This window comes from Carya illinoinensis, chromosome 9, assembly GCF_018687715.1.
Source record: "Carya illinoinensis cultivar Pawnee chromosome 9, C.illinoinensisPawnee_v1, whole genome shotgun sequence".
Classification (NCBI taxonomy): domain Eukaryota; kingdom Viridiplantae; phylum Streptophyta; class Magnoliopsida; order Fagales; family Juglandaceae; genus Carya; species Carya illinoinensis.
Genome location: NC_056760.1, coordinates 2,528,919 through 2,551,228, shown reverse-complemented (window position 1 = coordinate 2,551,228; position 22,310 = coordinate 2,528,919). Strand labels below are relative to the sequence as shown.

The 22,310-nt window shown below is 35.0% G+C and overlaps 3 protein-coding genes and 1 non-coding gene across 7 annotated transcripts; 2 read left to right on the top strand and 2 right to left on the bottom strand.

Moving 5' to 3' along the window:
- The first annotated feature begins 1,288 nt into the window (after positions 1-1,288).
- Positions 1,289-4,772, top strand: LOC122275390 (probable carboxylesterase 15). The gene is made up of 2 exons (XM_043084420.1): positions 1,289-2,050; positions 4,146-4,772. The coding sequence occupies exons 1-2, from the start codon at positions 1,368-1,370 to the stop codon at positions 4,453-4,455; spliced, it is 993 nt and encodes a 330-aa protein (XP_042940354.1). The 5' UTR covers positions 1,289-1,367; the 3' UTR covers positions 4,456-4,772.
- A 2,842-nt stretch (positions 4,773-7,614) lies between these two features.
- Positions 7,615-7,829, bottom strand: LOC122277929. Its single transcript, XR_006229232.1, has one exon. It is a non-coding gene; the product is annotated as a small nucleolar RNA U3 (small nucleolar RNA).
- Positions 7,830-9,645: 1,816 nt separating this feature from the next.
- On the top strand, positions 9,646-14,082 carry LOC122276537 (myosin-binding protein 7). 4 transcript variants are annotated; one of them, XM_043086346.1, is made up of 5 exons: positions 9,653-10,133; positions 10,264-10,331; positions 10,440-12,020; positions 12,916-12,962; positions 13,566-14,082. In XM_043086346.1, exons 3-5 carry the CDS (start codon positions 10,668-10,670, stop codon positions 13,666-13,668), a joined length of 1,503 nt encoding a protein of 500 aa, XP_042942280.1. In that variant the 5' UTR covers positions 9,653-10,133; positions 10,264-10,331; positions 10,440-10,667; the 3' UTR covers positions 13,669-14,082. The 4 variants fall into 4 exon arrangements, with proteins under 4 accessions (XP_042942281.1, XP_042942280.1, XP_042942278.1 ...); XM_043086344.1 differs by lacking the exon at positions 10,264-10,331; XM_043086345.1 differs by having other exon boundaries at positions 9,653-10,331.
- A 6,467-nt stretch (positions 14,083-20,549) lies between these two features.
- Positions 20,550-20,999, bottom strand: LOC122275921 (nuclear speckle RNA-binding protein B-like). The gene has a single exon (XM_043085267.1). The coding sequence runs from the start codon at positions 20,997-20,999 to the stop codon at positions 20,550-20,552; it is 450 nt and encodes a 149-aa protein (XP_042941201.1).
- Positions 21,000-22,310: the final 1,311 nt, after the last annotated feature.

The window sequence follows — 22,310 nt, the reverse complement described above, 5'->3', positions numbered from 1 at the left end:
GTGCATTATATCCTTTAATTTTATAGTAGTGTTATATGTATTTGTACTTTTACTTATCATTTTACTTATAATATTTATTTTGTTATTTTTTTAAATTTAATTTTTAACTTTTAAATTTTATGAATTTCACCATATTAATAATTGGCACGTGGAGAAGTAAATTTTTTTTATAAATTTTTCTTAACTACATTTAACATTTTTCTTAATTTTATTGGCCGCGTCTTATCCTCAAAACAGTTCCATCATTTTCTTTGATCTAGATCATCATTAGTCGCAGCATTCCTCCCACATGATAATTAGTAGCGGAAAAATGTTGTTAATTAATTCTTTGATTTTATTAATATTCCGGTTACATCATTTGAGATCGATGGATCAATTTTACGTATGAAATTTTTATAAATTAATTAATTTATAAAATTATTTAAAATATCTCAAATCAATAGATGTGACTAATAATAATAAAGAGAAATAATATTTGCAGTCGTGGTTGTGTAAGCACTGCGCAGTTTTTTTAAAAAAAGTAAATTAATATGTGATCCACATAAAAAAAAAACTAACCTTTTAATCATAAACCTTACTATTTTTTAAAAGAATTACACGACGTATCCACATTTCACGACTGCATATACCATTACACAATAATAAAATTGTAATTATATATGATCGGCAACGAAAACTTCTTGGGTCGTCAAACAGATTAGAATTGATCTAGCTAGCTAGGCTGCCATCTTTAAAAAATATTATATACACGTTTTGTCGTGTTGTTCAATTAACTACCTTAATGCATATTCACTAAAAAAAAAAAAAATCGTTTTTTATTACATTATTTTATATTTTTTACATTTAATTTAAGTGACAGTAAAAAATTATTTTTTTTTGTAGTAATTAGTAAAAATTTACATCGGATGACAAGACATGCATACACATGAAATTTTATTTACATTTTATTCGATCCCCAGTTTGAGGGATATGCAGTTGACCCTTTCACATGATCCAAAAAGCCTTGTGTATTTATGTAAACTGTTACAGATGGATAAGTTAAAAACTGACATGAGCAAGCTATTCATTTTCTAATTGTAAAAGCATGAGAATCCTGATCACCTAAGCCATTAATTTCAACCCTCCAAACAAACATTAACCTAGCCACTACTCCCATCTATGGTCCATATTCAATGCAATAAGATAAACCAATGGCCATGCACGCATATGCCACCACCTTCAATAATGTCCTTCATATTTACACAATCACCCCCCACTTTTCCCACTATCCCTTCTCTAACCACCTCCCTTTCCCTTACTTATATCCCTCACACATTCCCTCCATAGACAAACCAAACCAACCGAACCCTTAATACAGAGATAGCAACATGGGTTCTCTTCCCCACATCGTCGAAGACTGCATGGGTGTCCTCCAACTCTTTAGCGACGGCTCCATTTTCCGCCTCAAAGACATAAACTTCAACATTCCTGTCGTCCACGACAACTCAGTCATATTCAAAGACTCTCTCTACGACGAGAAACTAAACCTTCATTTGCGCATGTACAAACCTACGTCAACCAAATCCAGTACCATGCCTCGTAAGCTTCGGCTCCCCATCATTGTATACATCCATGGTGGCGGCTTCTGTGTCGGCTCTCGCGTATGGCCCAACTCTCACAACTGCTGTGTCCGCCTCGCTTCTGGGCTCGGCGCGCTCGTCATCGCGCCGGACTATCGGCTGGCGCCAGAGCATCGGCTTCCAGCGGCCATAGACGACGCAGTGAGTACAGTGAGGTGGCTGAAGGGGCAGGCTTTGGGCGAGAGTACCGGTGGCGGAGATGCATGGTTGAGCGGCACCGTTGATTTTGACCAGGTGTATATAGTTGGGGACTCGTCTGGAGGGAATATTGCTCACCATTTAGCGGTCCGCTTCGGTTCCGGTTCGTTTGAGGTGGATCCGGTTCGAGTACGAGGTTATGTGCTGCTGGGGCCCTTTTTTGGCGGGGAGGTCAGGACAAAGTCTGAGGGGGGGCCGTCTGAAGAACTGCTGAATTTGGAGATACTTGACAGGTAATTATTGTCACATTTCTTTCAATTATTAAAAGAACTTTCATTGGTTTTACTCATGATTAACCGTGATCATCATGTCATGTTAATAATCAGTATGATTGGTTATGTCCTATATATTGGTTCACATTATCTATATGTAATATATGTGTTTTTATCATGTAAAATCATCGATGCTGCTAACTTAAGAAAATGGATAATCAGTTTAGTAAAGTTTTTTTAATAATTATATTACAGATCATTCGTATTGTTAATGGATGATGTTAGGAGACCACCCAGCACTTACCGCGTGTTGAGTATACAGCTAACAAAAATTTGAGGATTTTTTTTTTTTATCATTTTCTTGTAATTTTTTTTTAACATTGTTATACAATTTTACTAATTTTCACTTATTTAACCATTAAGTAAAAAAATTAAAAAAAATTAAAATGAATGAGTGGTAGATTGAGCGGTAAAAATGAGGGTCTCCCCTAGTATATATTTTCCATTATTAATTCTATTTTCAAGGCATTAATGGTTCAATATTGATCATGCAATGTGTTGTGCTAGCGTATTTGTTATTGCTACATATGAAAAAAAATGTTACCATAAAAGGTAAAGCTCGAGCTCATAAAACTTATCACCAGAAAAGAAAAGGGGAATAAGAAGAAAAATAAAATGATGATGATGACCTGTGGAAATTCCCAACAGTACGTACTACTACTAGTCATGTGCTCCTATCCTTTTGGTTTCCTTTGCTGGGCGGGTCGCTTTTTCGTTTTTCTTTTAGGTGATAATTGAAATTTGAAGCGCATCAATTTCACAGAAATGATTAAGGGTGGTCCGTACGAAATATAAAGGTGATACAACGTCTTGAAACAGTGGCCACCAATATTCTCATGAAAAATACCATTTGAATTGACTGTCACTACTACTCGGGATCCAAGAGTCACGACATTTTAGTGATTTTGTTCTCATCTACTCTAGTCTTATTCCTCTGAACTGACCTGCCATTTCTGAGTACCTTTCATTTCTTCATGAGTGTTGGCTTTTTTCTGTTTGTTTTTTTCCTCTTCTAATTTATGCTATCTTCTTGTTAATGAGACGTACGTAATTGTATTTTATTAAGGATTATGGCCGTGGGTTTCTTAGTGTCATGATCTCGTTTTTAACTTGCTTTTTCAAAGTCGTATGAATGCTAAATCTCCAATTACGTACAGATAGAACATCTTTCTGTTTGGAAGGTCTTAAAAATGCTTGGTACCTGTCTATATATAAAAACCCTAGATCGAACATCATGGATAAGAGCCTATATATTATATATATGCAATGTGTCTAGTGATCTCATAACGTACTGATTTTCCTAGAATATATAATCATCAATTAAAAGACGCATGTATGTAATTATAATATTGCAACTTGCCTGCAGGATATACGTACCTACATACATATATATATAACATTAGTCCTGGTATCTTCTTCCACCCACGTGCATGCTGCAGTTTGATCTTGAGTCAGTCACGAAATTGCAAATAATTTCGCATTTTAATTAAGAACGTCAGCAAATTAATATATACGCGCTTACGTTTAATTAGTTCAAGGCCAAACTTAAGATTAACACATGATCAGGTCAAGCATATTAATTTTAGTAAATAGGAATGCGTGGCTTTTTCCCTGTTAGACTTGATTTCTTTATACCACTTGGCAGTGGTGCCAAAACAGTCCATTTCCATATAATCCATATCAGCAATCCATTAAAATTAAATCATCTCGTGTGCGGAGGGGTTATTATCAGAAACTTTTTTGCATTCTATTATTATATATTGCGCTTTCATTGCTATCACATCTCTGATCGTATCAGGAGTGCTTGAATATCGTTAATTGGAAAAACACTTTTTAATGCACCAATTCTAAAACGGATCAAATCTTATTAATTAATTAATTGTTCATGTGCCCTGTTATAATATATACATGAAATGCACATACATCATATATATATACACACACACACAGAAATGCATCATGTATGTATGTGCATATTTATATGTTTTAAGATAATATTTGACTCGGCCATACTAATTTTCCTTCAAATTTTCTTGTTTTCCACTGTTCTCAACAGGTTCTGGAGGCTGTCGATGCCCATAGGAGAAAATAGAGACCACCCATTGGCTAACCCATTTGGACCTGCCAGTCCTAGCCTTGAAAAGGTGGCCCTTGATCCTATCTTAGTGATAGCAGGAGGAAGTGAATTGCTGAAAGATAGAGCTGAGGACTATGCCAAGAGGTTGAAAGAACTAGGAAAGGAAATTGAGTATGTCCAGTTCGAGGGAAAGCAACATGGTTTCTTCACGAATGATCCGTTCTCAGAAATTGCAAATGAAGTCATCCAACTTATCAAAGAGTTCATGCTTGAAAACTGTAATAACTAGATAGCTGGGCCAGAGAGTTAGAATCGTACGTGTTGGTTCAGATTCTTGATTAGTGTAACATTTAGCGAAAGTACGTAGTACTAGTACGTGAGGCAAGCATGCAACTTAAATTGGTCGTGGAAAATGAAGTTCTAGCTAGCAAGCTAGCTAGTTGGGTATTGTTATTCATTTTCTTCTTTTGGAGTACTACTGATTGTAATATGAAAATCAAACTGGCCTGCGATTGCACGCTTGGGTATTGGCCGGGGTTAGAGTCTCTTTCAAGTATCATGTGTGTATATATATATATATATAATATTTATACTCTGGTACTGAAATCTTGAGCTAGCAGACATATAAATGCATGAATGTTTGCAGAAAGGTATTGTGATAATATTAATGATATATGCTTAGACATTTGTCTCGTGAGTCTATGTACCTACGCTAATTGTTAGGGTACTTAAGCTCGAGAATTTTGAGTCACGGAATGTTGGCTTCAAATTCTGCTTAGATGAATCAACGTCATCATGTAAATAATTAAAATATATTACATATATACCAAATTTATGTCACATGTGCACGCCCGGCCTCGCAGTAGTACTAGTACTGCCGGTCCACGTGCAAGTCATATATATTTGGGATACATGCAGATAGTACCCTCGATCCCATTAATTTGACAATATCGATCAGAAGTTTGCATGGGCCTGCCTCTCATGTTCTTAGAAAATTTTCGTATGTGTCTAATTCCTCTTTGTTTTCCGAGGGTTTGAAAATATGAATGGTTTTCAGGCAATTTGGTGCGCGTACTAATTGGAAAACAGGCATACAATTAAGTTATGATCAATCATAAACTGATTACAGGAGGTGGATCTCTAAGAGAATCTTTTAGAGGGAGAAAATCATATATATCATTATATATATGCAGTCGTCAACTGTTGAGTGGAGAAATTCATCAAAAGATTGATTAATTAATGACGAGTGGATCGAATGCTGCAATATCAATAGCATTGATTCCATGAACATCTTAGAAATTCATGGTCAGGAATATGCTTCAATAATAAGAAATCTAGACTTATCCACTCACTGTTCTCATGTTATTTTCCATTTCGACCTGTGTTCTCTCTGGTTACGTAATTAATTACCTCATAATGGGGAGCTAAACACGACTTTCCTTTCGAACACACACACACACACACACATGTGTATGATATCCAAGTCTGTCAAGCCCATCATGATCAGCAAATTAATTTCAACTCATAATTGAAGTAAAGTATTATAGCCGTTCTTTTATAAATCAAAATGTTGGCCATGCCGGGAGAATGACACGATCAGCTAGGCAGGCATGAGATCTTTTGAAACATTCACTGAACACCATGAATCCAGGTCAAGACTTGTAATCAGATTGAATCGTGTTGGATTTACAGTGTTGATGATGTGGGGATATATAGCCATTATATCTCATTATTACTAATTGGTAGTGAGTTCTGAGCTCATGCATCTTCAGGATATACACACATGCTGCTCGGCCAGTACTGTCAATTCCTTCTAATTGTCACAGAGATCGCCACTATGGACATTTCATCTGGACTGCTACGAAACCCAAAACACACACACACGACACTTAACGATTCCACTATATCTATATATATATATATATATATATATATCACACACAGACATGCTCGTCCAAAACCCCATCACTCTCATGTTTACCATAAAATAAAAATCCTACTTTCTGGTATGCACACTTTATGAATGGTGCAATGACTTTTTGGCTTCCACAAAATTAAAATAATAACCATTATTATTATAAAGAAGACTTTCTGGATGAAAGATAAGTTGTGTTGTGTCTTATTATTAGGGGCCTTTTCAAGAAGATTTGGTGGGTCCAAAATCGGCTAGCTCGTTGTTACCCATGACTCGGATTTATCCCCGGCATGTGTATGGCATTAATTTGAACCAATTATTTATATATAAGGTAGCTTATGACACTAGCTATGACCTAGTCCTTATCTATCCCCTATTTTATTTTTCTTAATTGGCTTTGAGTCCTTATCCCCCAATTAAACAATAATTAACTTAAAAGTGTATGCAGTACGCATTAGTAGATCATAAGAAAATCAGCCATCAAATGGGGAAGAATTTCTGGTCCATGAGGTACTTATCATTTTCGATCCCACTCATGTATTTCTTAAAAAAATTAATGTGTTCTGATGATCACGTACGTACGCAATATTCATACACGTGGTTTATACAAATACTTATTATTATTATTATTATTATTATTTTTAATCTTCTTCTAGTGCTGGAGCTGCTGACTGATGCTTTGGACCCAATGGCTGAAATATCCAATAATGTTCATAGCAATTTTCGGTGACCAGAAAGATAAGATATCGACCTTTCTTTTATAAGTCACGTGTAATTGTGACAATGACACTGAATTTAGCTGGAAAGTTGGATGGAGATCTCTTTACAGTGCGTTGTGTATAATTTTTGAAATCCAATTAAGCATTTGATATTCTATATATATACATTCCCAACATGTTTCATTTTATAAATACTATTAATGCAGTTTATATATTACTGTTATACTCTCTAATAAATATCAAATTTTAAATATAATTAATACCAGCATGATATATAGCATCTCCAACCCATATATATAAAATAATAGTTTGGATTTCTAGATTTATAAGTAAAATTGCTTAAAAGATCGTGATATACATATATATATATATATATATATATTTTAAAAAAAAAAAAAAAAAAAAAAAGAAAGAAGCTTATCCGACGTTCTAGGAGTACTAGCTAGTAGTGCAAAAAATTCAGTATCGCAGCTGGTTTAAATTGGATGATTGCCGATAATGATCCCGGATTTATAAGAAGTGTTAGATTCTCAAAGATAATTATATAAATAAAACTTACGAACTAAAGTGATTTAACATAGTATATTATATTTACATTATAGAATTATAAGAATTTTATAATATAATATACTCGTTAGTTTAAAAATTTATAAACGGTCGAAGGTGCTAACGATCTGCATGTTCAGGAGTGACGTTAGGTACAAATTTTAATAGATAAATTTGATAAATCATTCATGAAAAAATTAGATCCTACTAAAAAAATAATTTTTCCCTTTTTTTTTTTTTAATTTTTAAATAGGAAAGAATTTGGAAAGGTTTGTCAGGCAACCCTGTGACGATCACAACCAGGCATTTGCTGGCCACGAACGATACTCTACTGCATTCATAAGCCCGAAGACCATGAAACCGTTAATCACGCTCTGATCACACGGCCATAGTTCATCCACTAGACTTGAGGTCCTGTCTCCTTAGCGATCAAGGATACAGAGGTACGAGCATATAGAACAGATCGTGTTCAAGTAAGGTCGTTACATTTTTTAAAAATGAGGTATACTTTTTAACAAAAACTTGTGGGTTGATATTGTCATCTTACCCAAATTATAGGCATGAGGCCCAACAAAATTCCGAATTGGTATAAAATGGTTTTCCTCATATGCAAAGCTCCATTGTGTACACTTCTACAATCAAGGTGGGCTCTGGGCATGCACTCTAGACTGGGCCTTGGAGTCGTTTCTTCACCTTGCAATCATCCTGGGAATAAAAGTGGATTCTGATATTTTGACGAGTTTTATTTTTTATTGAATTATAATAATCTCGCCAATCGAATGTTTTGATGAGCTTTTATTCCAATCATCTCCGATTATCAAATCTCACTCTAAAAGACATGAAAAATGTGACCAATCATGCCCACATCTCTCAACCATCATTGCTATGTCAACCACTTTTATTTTTTTCAAAAAGTTGTAGCGTCGACATCTTATGTTTTGTTTTATTCTAATTTGTATGGTTTATAGATCCCAAATCAATCCAATTCGACTTTCATTATTGAGTTATCCAAACATTTCACATGACTTCCATCAATACTTATATGAGCTAATTTCAAAATAATTATTCGAAATTTAAGCGCTTTAAATTTCGAATAATAATTGCATCAAAATTGTCTTTTATCATTTGTTTTTAATTCATAGCCTATAAAGTAATTGGAAGAAAAAGTGGACCTGAACAATTATTAAATTTTCAACATCATCTGTCTTCCATTTTTCCTCTCCCATTGTTCATTTGCCCTGTCTTGACTTGTATTTGCAAGTAGTGGTCTAACTTATACTATAATAATTAAAAAAAATAAATTAAAACACAGAAGAATACTTCATCAATACACAATCTTTTATCTCAAGAACTGCATGAAGTAGCAGAGAAACGTGCGACCAATAAACAAAAGAGGACCAATCCTCAAAGAAGTCTCACAATCAGATAACCATCCCCCACGAAAGAGATTAGGTGGGGATTTGATGGTAATTTATGATCATAAAGTATCTAGAAGGCCTATAATTGCATTGAACAAAAAAAGGGTATGTTCTTTTTGCATTATAACTAATGCATCAATTCAATAATTTAGAAGTGCAAAACGGTGAAATCACTTAAATGCATCATAGTTAAGGGTATGGACTCTGGAGAGTGAGCAGTGAAGTGAGCTCCAAAGAATGAGCTGATTATGGGAAAAAACCACGAGAGCATAGATAAGCAATTATTGCAACTTGTTGGTATTTTAGTGGCACACAGCACTGTTCTTGTAAGTTCTATTTGGTAAATTACAGTCCATACATATTGCCACTTAACCATCTCGAACAGGTAAATGTTTTCAATTTCTACTAGATTTTGCAACAAGAAAATAAGAAAAATACCTACAAGTTTCAATTCTGTTTTAAACTAGAGATTTTTTCATTAAATAATTTGATGAAGTGCCAAATTACAGCCCGCAGGATGGAAAAGAGAAAAGAAAAAAAGTGAATTAAACTCAAATATTTTATAAATAATAATTAAAAAATAATAATAAAAATTTGGATAAATCCCACAGTTGGAAGAAGTGCACAACTAGACAAATCACCAAAATCCATGGTGCTATTTAATAAAATATTATAATAATAGCGGGGAGAGTTCCAAATTGGAGAAGAGCAAAAGTGGTCAAAACATATAAATTAGGTGGAAGAAATCTTTTGGTGTAGGGACCAATTGCCTCGGTTTCTTATCTATCTGTTGGCAACAAAAACTCCAAAAAAGCAAAAACAAAAGCCAGAAGGGAAAAAGAAAAAGTAAAAACACGCTGTTATTTCGTTGTAGGCTCCGACGATTTTTCATCCACCAGATCATTATCACACACATCACAACCGTCAATCGCTCCCTCTCCCTCCTTCCCTCCTTCTCTCGACTCCCCCCACCCCTCTCTCTCTCTCTCTCTTGCATATCGAGAACATCACGAAAATCGAGAAACCTTAACATAGCGAATAAAACAAAACAAATCCATTTAAGGCAATAAGAAAATAAAAAAAGAAAATCTAGGGTTCCAAATTCTCCTTCCTCTTCGAATTTCTTTCCCTCCTCCGAAACATCTTTCCTTCTCGGTGTTTTCCCTCGTTTATTCTTTTGTTTTGCCAAGAAAGCGGGGGAAATCTCTCCAGGCGTTTGTTTGTTTGGCTGTTTTGCCGGTTCGTCTTCACCGGATCCATTTTTTAAGAAAGATATTTTCCCGGGAAAAACAATTCACCCTCCATTTTCAGCTCTTGGTGAGTCGGTGACGAAGAATTCCTTTGTTTTGGTTCTTCAAGCCGTTTAAAGGTATTCCCCCTCTGCATGTCTTTCTGCCTGCCTCTGTTGGTTTAATTCGGAAACTTGTTGGCGGAAAGTGGTTTTATATGGAATGCGTGTATTTTCGTTTTTTGTTTTTTTGTTTTTCCTGCGACTTAAGGTGAAATTTATCGTGCCTCGTCGATTACTTTCGTGAAAAAAGACGTTTTCTTAATTCCTTGAATACAGGTATACTTTCCCGTGTAAATTCTCAAATATTTTTGGTCAAAGGAAGCAGAGCCTTTGGAAGTCTTCAATTGTTAGGCATTCATATTTTTTTGTTCTTTCTTTTTTCAGGAGTATTGCGTGTGAATTGTTGGTCGAGAGGAACAAAAGCGGGCGGGTGGGGTGCAGGAGAGGAGGAATAGCTACGGAGGATTTATATTCGATAGGGAGGATTTGAGACCTCGAAAATAAGTTTTTTTTTTTTTTTCCTATCTTTTAGTTTCTTGATATCTTGTAATATTCCGATCGATTGTTGCGATTTTATTTGGAATTTCTTTGAGGTTGAATGCGAATTGGTGTATGGATTTAGAAGCATCTTCTTCGAGAGATTTGGTCAAATGCTGTAATTGTGGGTGTAGCTGCTCGTTGATCAGTAGTTCTTCACGGGATTGGCTTCGGTCTGTAAAGCGAAAGCATGACGAGTTTGAGGATGGTGACAGATTCTCCATTCCAGGCTTCGATTTCTTCTCAAATGCACGGGTTCAAATTGAGAACGAATGCGCTCTGCTCCGTGAGATGGTTAGTAAGCAACAAGAAACAATTCAGGATTTGCATACGGAATTGGAGGAAGAGAGGAATGCGTCTTCATCAGCTGCAAATGAGGCCATGTCAATGATATTGAGGTTGCAAAGGGAGAAGGCGGAGATCCAAATGGAGGCCCGACAATTCAAGCGTTTTGCTGAGGAGAAAATGGCACACGACCAGCAGGAGCTTGTGGCAATGGAAGATTTGTTGTATAAGAGAGAGCAGGCCATTCAGTCGTTTACTTGTGAGGTGCAGGCTTATAAGCATAGGCTGATGAGTTATGGGTTCACGGAGGCTGAGGTGGAGGGAGAGAGGGGTGGACATAGCCATAATCCAAGCATGTTGGAGTTTGATGCCCAACTTGAACTCCCCATGTATGAATACCCACCTTTGAAATGCAACCTAAACGATACCCAAGCTCCTTTAGAGGAAGATAATGATGTTGAAGACGTCGACAAATATGCATTTGGTGAGACCCCTCGCGCTAAAGACCGGTTGAAGAATTTGGAAAATAGAATCTACCAGATGGAGAGAAGTCCCAGCAACAGTCGGCTGGATGGGGATTCCTCTGGTTCGAAGAGCATTCTAGAAAAGGTGGTAGTTGGTTACTCTCCTAGGCTGTCAAGACACTCCAGGAAATTTTCCAATGATTTTTCGGCAGAATATCTAAGGCCCATTAGCAGTTTCAATAAATCAGAGGATGTCTCACAGATAGAGGATTACTCTAATTTGAGAAAGTTAGATAATGCATCTGAAATTGCAGATGACAACATGAGTGACAGAGTTTATACCATTGACTCAATCCATAATGGAGCACCAAATAATGGGTTTACTGATCCCAAAGCCGGAGGTGAGTTTTCTGAAGATTATGTAACCACTCCAATGTCCTTGAATCAGGCTGATTGCGCTGATCCTGATATTAAGAAGCTCTACATGAGGCTTCAGGCACTTGAGGCAGACAGAGAATCAATGAGGCAGGCAATTATTTATATGCGTACCGACAAAGCTCAAATGGTACTACTGAAAGAAATAGCTCAACATTTGTGCAACGAAATGACACCAGAAAGACGAATGACTGCGAAGAAGCCATCTCTTCTGGGAAGCTTTTCATTCTCATCAGTTTTTAAGGTAATTCCGGATACTTTTTAGTGTTGACCAATGAGAATATACATTTTTTGCTATAATTTCCAGCGTCTTTAACTCTCGTCTCTTTGGTTTCTCCACGCATAATTATTTTTGTGATATTTTATTAATATTTTTTAGTTCTATATTTATGAGTAGTTTAATCATTCAGCAAGCCACAGTTGAACTAGATCTTGAAGTATGAAAGTCATTACCATGTGTGGGGAGCTTAAGACTTTTTTTTCTTTAAAAGCCTGTATATTTGGGTGACTGCTGATATTTGTGCATCTGTCCCGTGTTTTCAGGATTTTTCCATCTTTTTCCCATTTATGTTTTGGTGTAATTTCTTGTATACTTCCTGTATACTCGGTAGCACCCTCTTTGATATTTAATAAATGTTTCCTGCTTATCAAAAGCATCTCATGATTTCTCTCTTTTAATTCTCTTTCTTTCTTTATCCATCTCCACCTGTTTTTATTTCTCTCAACTGTTTTGCCATTGTTATTATACTTACGATAAAACCTATTAACTATTCCTTTTGTCCCAGTGAATACCATAGCTTCTCTGAATCTTTGTTGGACTATGTTTGCAATCGTGACAATATGGTTCTTGTTTCTTCTGTTCTTATTCCTTGCTGTTCATTCAGCCAATCACTTTAGGTAGATAGTCGGTAGGGTTTTATTTAGTAAAGCTGAATTACCATTTCATTTTCTACGAGCTTTTTTGAGCAAGCCTATCGTTCCCCCCACAACTTGAAGACCTTTTTTGCTTTAGATTTGTATCTGAAACTTGTCAGAATGGCTTTGCTGTTTTATAGTTGGAAGCATGATAGCATTCTACAGCATGTATTTTTTAGCTTTAGCACTTATATTTTGTTATAATTTTCTTGTTTTGTGTTCAGTGGATTGTGTCATTCGTTTTCTGGAAAAAGAGAGCTCGTCGAAGCAAGTGAGTACTTTTTTTTAAATGGATGACAATGCTGCTATATATCTTGCTCTAAATAACATTTTCTATTCAATTATATGAAAATTTAGCTGCACACCCCCACTATAAGTTGAGGTATATGTTACATGATAGTCCTTAAAATGAATTCAGGGGAAAATTCAAACTCAAAAGTAAATAAAAAAACCTGAGAAGGGAGAAAACAATTCTTTGTGGTAAAAGATCACTGTCTATTTAGAGGTTAAGAATTTGGTGATTATCCTGGAAAAAACATATTTCTTTTCACCCATGGGCACTAACTATGGAAGGGGAAACGATCAAAGCTTTAAGGACAAGTAATGCTAGTTGGAGGAGCTTAGATCTATCTTCTTCAATACATTATTCTTATGGACATTAGTTATTTATTTTAATGGGCATAATGTCCATGATCTTCTTGTATCCATTTGTTTCTCGTGTACATCTTGTGTACTTGGACAATGCATGTACTTTGAATATAATAAAATCATACCTATGAAAAAGAGAGATTTTTTCAACTTTTGCCTCTTGGCTGTGGCATTTAAAGTCTGGATTCATAAAAGCGGTTTGATCTCATTTATACTGTAATTGCAGGTACATGGGTAGGCTGTCAAGCAGTGGAGTGGGATTGCTAATGCTCTTGGACAAGGCCCCACGCGTAAGGCCATGGAGATGTCTTACAAGCACGCAAGTATAAAATCACGTTCTTCAACTTTTGAATCCAATGGGTGTCTATTCTCATGTTTGTGATGCATTTGATCGCGACTACTATGATTAGATTTTGCGTTCTTTTTCTCTGGATTCTTGGTTGCTGCGAGATTGGTTTAATTGTGAGGTATTCTTTTGTTACATTTCTTGTGAGTGGCTGTATTTTACTGGTTGAATGGTGAAACATAGATTTGGTGTAGGCGTGCTTGCTCGTATAGTTGGAATGAAGCTCTAAGATTGTCATTTGGCAGCCCCCTCCTGTACATTGCATCTTCCCGTATGATTTACCATCCAAGATATGCAGTGTATTCTTTTAGCATTCAAGCACGTTACTTTGCGTTGAGGCATGTTACATTGTAAGGCTTCTATTTTTATCTGATTTGTTGACACTTCTTCTACAGAACATATGATGTAGATATGTTAGATTTCTTATTTTTTTTCACCAAGGAGAAAAAGAAGAGGGAGTTGTCCGATAGCTGCATTTGATGTATTTATCGTCTGGTTTCGTGCTCTTTCCTTCTCTGTCCTGCCAAAACAATGAGAGAGTGAGGAAGTTTCGTCTTGAAGGACTAGAACAAATATTTCTGAATAAGCCAAAAATTCTCAAAAGGGGTAATGACATCCTCATTTTTTCGTGTCCGCCAAACATACATTGCTCTTTTTGCTGCAACTTCTATTTTTTGACTGTTTTGGCAATGGCTCAAAAGGACGCCTACTGTGTAATGACTGAGATGGCTGACCTTTCCCCTCATCCGAAATTAGATCTCGTGGATGATGGGGGCCAGTTTCTTAATTTCAATGGGTGAAACTTACTTCTTGTCCTACTTAAAAGCTACGCATTATGACCTCATAAAATGAACAAAAAAGTTGACCAGGTAACGTAAAGCGAGAAAAAAGTGGAAAAAATGAGTGTACTTTTGTAATTTACATAAAAGCATCAGAAAAGTTTGATGATTCGCAGACAACTGTCTCCTTAGAGCATTTTTATCCGAATTCACGTCCACATCTCTATAATTTAATTTAAAATTATATTTTTTTAAATCTATCTCTAAATTTTATTCATATTCTAAAAATTTCTTACATTCCATTTCCCATCTCTATCTCTATTATATTAAATAAAATTTTTTATTTTTTTATTACTTTTTTTTTCATTTATAATTTTAACTATTAACTCTTTTGTCTTATTATCTTTTTTTAAAATATCACTTTCTATTAAATATTTATATGGTTTTAACTATCCAATATAGTATTTTTTTAAACCGAAAATCGTATTATAAAAATAATAATTTTTTTATTAATGCATTTTCTAACGTGATAGCCAAACTTTTTTATTTAGTACTCTTTATCCGTTTTTCTAATGGTAATACCTAGTCACGTATTGAATATTAAATTTCCACTCTTTTTTGTAACAGTAATATTCTTTGTCATTTCTACAACGGTAACATTGTTTATTTTTTCTCTAACGGTAACATTTTTTGTCTTTTCTCAAACGGTAACTTTTTTTGTCTTCTCTCAAGCGGTAACATTTTTTGTCCTATATGTAACGATAACTTTTTCTTCCATAAATACGCATATTGCTAACATTCACATTCTCATAAACTCTTCTTTTATTTGATTTATAGAAGCGAAATTCAATAGTCTCCCATGATCTCCTACTTCTTTCACCAAATGACTCGTATATTTTTTCGCAAAATGTTGACATACGTATCCTCTGAAGATGATAGCGATGTTGTTCTTAATGAGGAGGCTGATGGATAGTCATCGAGGCATCGTGACAATCACCAACGTCGCAAGTTTATTCGGCGTGATCATATTCAGGGACGCCGATAGGAAAATCAGAACAGAAAACCAATTACATTTTCGTAGCAACCAAACAGAAGCCAATAGGAAAATTAGAACAGCAAAATCTCCAACATTTTCGTAGCAACCAAACAGGAAAATTCAGGAAATAGACACACGAAAAGCATCTAAAAATAGATTCACAGCAATTACACATTGGTGAGAAAATTAAAGGAATACGGATCTCATTTTCGCAACAACCAAACAGCGGCTCCAAAATGAACATTATCTCAGATTTCCCAACGCCAAGCGCTAGAAAAAAATAATATCCAAAATGCAAAAACAGGTCCCACATGCTGAAGGTATAATCAGATTCGCACATACCAAATACTCAAATGGAAGAGGCTTCGCACAGAGAGAGGAAGAGTTACGTACGTTCAGCGGGAGATGCGATGGACAAGGGCACCAACCGTCGAGAGCAAAGTATGCAGGACAGAGAAACGAAAATAGATTTGGGGATGTACAGTCAGTCTCCAAAGATGAGAATTTCCTGTACACCCCGTAAAGATTTACCGCATTATAGGAAACTGGATGGAGTGAGAATTTTATCAAAAACCTTATAATTTTTATCAAATTATAGAAAAAATTGAAAGATGCAAAATCAAATGGGGATGCTCTTACCCTCGCATCCAGCATTTGAACTGTTCTCTAGTCTTGTGTAAGATGTTCTGATATTTTCCGTGGGAAAAACAAGAAAAAGGTCCAAACAAACAAATTGGCATAATTTTACTCCCGTTGATTCGATAGATTATTCGGTGTGTTAATTTGCATTGACTACTTTACTAGAACATGGATAGCCCCCCTATTAAACTGCAATCATGGTCTATTAGTACTTTCTGCTGCAAGTTCGGAGAAGGAGGAAGAGGACGAGGAAGAGGTCGGTCAGGAGTACAAGTAAATATAATTTGAATAATGATAGTCTTATCATTATTTTACTACTCTTTTACTATTCTTTTTAATTTTTTAATTTTTTTTTAATTTTTTTTTTTACTTAATGATTAAGTAAGTGACTATCACTAAAATTATATATTTTTAAAATTTTTTCTTAATGGCTAAGGATGTTAAAAAAATATTTAAAAGAAAATAATAAAAAAATAAATACATTATAAGTGATAAAATAGTGATAAAAGAGTGATAAGTGTACCATTATCCATATAATTTATGAATGCAGTTTGTCTTCAAATCAAATCAGTCGCTGTGCTTCATTGATATCTCCGCGTGTCCATCTTATACTATTCTTGGGAACGATCCTGAATAAGTGTTCCTTGATTAGAAACTCTTGATACCTTTCAGATCTTGAACTGCCCTTGTTGTTTCCAACTAATAATAGGCACATCGTTTACTGCTGCTAGAAGTCCAAGAATTTTTTTTCTTCGTTTTCAATTTATTTCATCGTGAAATTCGACCATTTCAACCCATTGTTCAATCACAAAGTGGCCCCCGGCGCCTTCCTTCTAACATCTAATTAATTAGATCCTAAATTCAAAAGTTTATTCATCCAACCATAAGCCCACCACAGGTTTCCTAGATGTCTTGCATCATACTCATGTTATATATCATGGTTTATACGTTAATGCAGTACAAATTTGTCGAATGTTTTGGACTTAATTTCTTAAAGAGGCCGAACACGGACAAAACTGTACGGGAAGAGAATGGGGGAATTTGCATGAACAATTGTTTGGTCACGTGAAATTTTCATCTTAAATATGAAATTCTTATCTCATCATTATAATCTTTTCAAATTCCTATATAAAATATAATAAACAATTCAACTTTTTTAAATTTTAATATAATAATAATATTAAAATATAATATTTTAATATTTAATCTTAAAATTTAAAATTCTCATCTGAAAAATTTCAGTAGCCAAACAGAACCACGTTTAAAATTCTTTCCCTGGAACTATAAGCAGAGGAGATAAAAAAGGCAAGTACGTACTTTCTTTTGGGATTCAATAACATATTCCAAGGTGGGTGCTTTCAAGCTAGATCATGTCTGCTCCAAGAGCTATATTCAATCCAACTGAGGTAATATTATCTGTTCCGTTGCAAAACTGAAATTAACGGCAACCAAAATCAATTCGGTAAGTGCTAAATAATTGTAACCGGCCGACATCCAATAATTACAATGATTTTCAGTAGTGTTATTATTGACTTCCATTAATCAATAATCTGTAAAACAATCTTGAGCTGGTGACACAACATATTGGTACAGTAGACTGGTCCAAACAAACAATTAAGATCCGATGGAGATCGAAGAAAAACTCAATGCACCAGTTTACAACTCTCATGGAGGAACATTTTGAAAAGAAAAAGTACTAATGAGAGAGATCACAGAGAGAACCCAGATTGAGATTTTTGTAATTCCCATGCCTACATATATAATATCGTCCTATTAATGGATCACGTACGTGTCTTGTTGAAAAAATAACAGATGGGATTGATTGTGGAAAAGAAATAATATTGTTTATCCATTTTTTAATGTGAAGTATTGCATAGTTTTTTCGCTTGATGTACCACCAAAATGGCAAAATCATACAGGCCGGGAAGCAGATGATCAGACGAAACAGCAGCAGTACTAGGTACTGCTTTGATTCCCAGTAAGCCGTTGCACCGTACTCAAAAATTCCTCTGGCCTAACGTGAATAACCTCGGGAGGTTGCAAATATGTTATAACCGGAGAACTAGTTCTTCGACTTGGAGGTGGCTTCTTGATGATCTTTGTGGAACTTTTGCTGACTGCAAGAAGTGCAGCCCCGGGACCCTGCAACTGCGTTTTTGTTTTGGGGCTCATATCACGAAGATTCTGACCAAATGAATTCATGAGGCAGCAACTAAAACACTAATAAGCACAAGTAGTGTTTTGTTTCTGAGGGGCTGATTGGGGTTGAATTGCAGGGCTTATGTACGGAATATTGGATTTTCATCTCATCCAAGAACCCTAGATGTATTTATACTGGTGAAAGAGGAAGTGAATGAGAGTGGAGTCATAGAGAAGGAAAAAGTCGATGTATCATGGTCAGCTTTGAATTAGTCTTTCTTTTTTAATGATTGCTGATCGAGTAGCGTTTGCCGGCTGTTTGTCTAGAAAGAATATTCTTAACCAATAGTTGAACAATTACACAAAAGTAGGCACGTAGCTAGCTAGTAAGACAAAAATCAGTCAAACTTTACAGTACTTGTTACGTGGGGGAAAAGAACTAACTCCATGTTCTACTTTTAAACCACCAACCTCCCCTCCCCTCCCCTCCCCTCCTTTAAAAGAGATAGACACAAAATAAGTCTTCAATTATAACAATTATTATTGCTTGTGAGAATTTTCTGAATAATATAAATAATTAATAAATATTTGTTAACATATTTGATATGTTCTGATCTCTCTTTCATTTGGTACCATCAGCTTGGATAATCAAGAAGCTGAGAGAACTAAGCCTATAAACCAAGTAACTAAAAGTAATATTAATTACCTATGAGATTAGACATGGGGTGGCGGTATTAAAAGTTTAAAAATAGTTTTGATTAACACAACGTATATGATTAGATGGCCGGTTGGCGAGGTTCCTGGTGCATGGCAAAAATACTGCTTGTTGATTTGGTCGGCTACTCTGCATGCATGGGAGCAATCGAGATTCGGGAGGCGGACATACAGCGGTTATCTTCCCGAGGAAACTTGTCACTTAGTACTTTGTTGTCTGATAATTCCACTTATATCTCTATGCATCGAGTCTATTTTAATTTTTTTTATAATAAATATGTAATATATAGATAATAAATAAAATAAATCAATTAATTTTATAAAAATAAAATAAAATATATAAAATATATATTACGATATGAGATGATGAATAATATAACAGGGGCCTAGATAGCTACCTAGGAGCCTCCCTGATACTCACGAGCCGTGGCATAAAGAATGGCTACCGAGAAAAGTAATTGTTCTTTTTAATTAATTAATTTATTTTTTTATACCTTTAAAAAATAAATTTATAATATCATTTAAAAAAATAATAAATTTATTTCTCATTAACAATTTGTGTACAATTATGTAATAAAATAATATTATTTTAACTTTTTTCAAGATTTGATGGATTTAAATATAATAAAAAATATTACTATATTTAAAATTATTTATAAGTTATAAATGGGGTTGTTGGCTATCATTATCCAAAAAAATAATAATACTTTCTTAACCACTGAATAAATAAAAAAAACCATCCTGAGTTTCATTTATGAAAGTATTAATGGCAGTTTATCACCTTGTGCGTTCTCCCGACATTCCCTTCGGAGTTTGAATTATTCTTAACAAACCTCCCTACACAATCACCATCCCTGATCAGCTTACGCGACCCTAGCTAAAAACCATGCAAGCCGGCAGTTAAGTAATCGTCCGGCGATTCCCGGGAAAGAAGATCGAAATCTTGCTGCATGATGTCACATCCAGTACTGGTTATTTTTGAACTAACGACTTTCGCCTTTGACTGATTTTAGTCTCACCAATTGGCTTGGTCTCCCCTTCTGCCTCTACAAGCCTAGGCGTCGACTGCCGGCGAAAGTCACCTGAAAATTGTGAACCTTGACCGGTTTATATCCGCTTCGGTTGCTCGTAATTGCCTGCGTCTTTATTCTTTTTCTTTTTCCCTCGGCCTCTTGACTCTTTATTAGATTAATTAAGCAACTGATTCAGTCTATATATAATATGCTATAAATGGTTCCTACTTGGATTCAGATCGCCTTTGCACAGTCTATATATATAACTGATCAAAAGTTTTGAAAAACAAACTGCCCAGGGAACAGGAGAGACACGTTGCTGGCTGCAAAGCAGAAGATGCACCAAATACTTATCCATATATATACATACATATGCGCCCGCGCGAGTGTGTAATCCTATATATGAATTTTGTGATTCCAGTGAAACTTATATATCAAGCCTTGCATTTCGAGAATTAGGCTAAAAGAAATTACAAGAAATATGGTCTCTAACGTACTGAACAATGTCCCTAATCTATATATAACTCTCTCAAAGTCACTCAACTTAGAGATCCAAGTTGATCACCGACCATAAAGCTTCAGAATATGCAGCAAAGTATGGAGAAGTTGCAGATATTCCAATAAATGGATCAACACCATACTCTACCCCACTGTTATAGTGCTTCTGCTCGCTACCATAGCTCGAGATAATTCCCGTGCCCATGGTTTCATCAGCCGGTCTTACACAAGAGGTGGAAGAGTAAGAAGTATGAGAATCAGCAGCAGCAACAACAGTACTTGGTGCTTGTTTCCCAGTAAGCCGTTGCACCAGACCCATGAACTCCTCGGGTCTTACGTGGATAACCTTGGGAGACTGCAAATACACTATAACAGGAGAACCGATTTTTCCAGTACTAGTACTTGGAATTGGCTTCTTTATCTTTGTGGAACTTTTTCTCACTGTAAGAGCTGCAGGCCTTGGACCCTGCAACTGCTTTCTTGTTTGGGAGCTCATATTCTATCTGATTAATTATCACCTTAAAGAGCAAAAGTTGAGTACTATATTGAGCACAGGTATTTTCTTTCTGCACTGTGATGTGATTTAGTTGTACAAGTATAGAAATTTTGGTTTTGGTTTCTTAGAAAGTAGAAACCCCGTACTGTATTTATATTGGTAGTAGCGTGGCAAGAGGGGCGCCTGAGTTGGTGCTCTGGGTGAAAAAGAAAGAAAAGGCCAAACATCATGATCTAGTCTGCTTAGAATTGGTCTTTTTGGCTTTTAATAATGATTGCTTTTCTGAGAAGATCTTGCATGCCGGCTGTCTGTCTTGAAATAAGTTCATGTTTCCCCAAGTACGTCTGCAGTTGAAATGGTAAATCTTAAGTTGAATGGCAAGAAAAAGTCAGTCAACCAAGAGAAAGACAAAGGCAGCCATAGTCAAGGTCATTCCAATACGGGACCAAGTTTTCTCCTTCAGTAGTAGTAGTAGGTACGTTTTCTTTTAGAATTAAAAACCAATAGGCCGATAATATGATTAAAAAAAAAAAAAAACAAACCGTAGCCTATATAGGATTAACAAAATTCATATTGCCGGTGGGAAAAAAATTAGTTCATATTGGTTACCCAAGAAAAAGAATTAATAAGCTTCATGTGTCAAAATCAAAATCCTTAAAATTATTATTCAAATTTTAAATTCTAAATTAATAAGAAATATATATGTATATATATATGTAGAGCATATCTTATAATATTTATTGAGTATTTAATATTATTTAAGAAGTATAAGGCCCCGTTCTGATGTCGATTTTAGTTGAATTTTTTATAAATAATAGTGAATTGAGATAGTAGAATGAGTTTTGAATGTTAAGATGAGTTTAGATGTATTTATAAAAAGTTAAAAAAAATTATAGATCCTACGCGTAAAGAAGTTATGAGTTGAAAAATATTATGGATCTCACGTATAAAAATTTTTTAAATTAAGATAAATTTAATTATTTGAGAGTAGAATATTTAAATATTAAATTTAGCTTATTGATGTCAGTTGAATCTAAATTCCTGACGGGAACTAAACATTCAGTTTTGAAGTTCACATGGTCTATATATGGGCATATACGATAGTATCAAAAGCAAAGCCAATCAACTGAGGAGTATAATAGCAGACAAGGTTTTAAAGATCAGAAAAAATAAAAAGAGAATGTTTTTAAAAAATAATTTAGTTTAATAGTGTTTGACTTTCTACGGGATCGATTAAAACTAATTAAATTCCTCTTTGACATAATCGGGTTTATGATATTCGAATATCAAAAGGAAAAATCTAATTAAAGT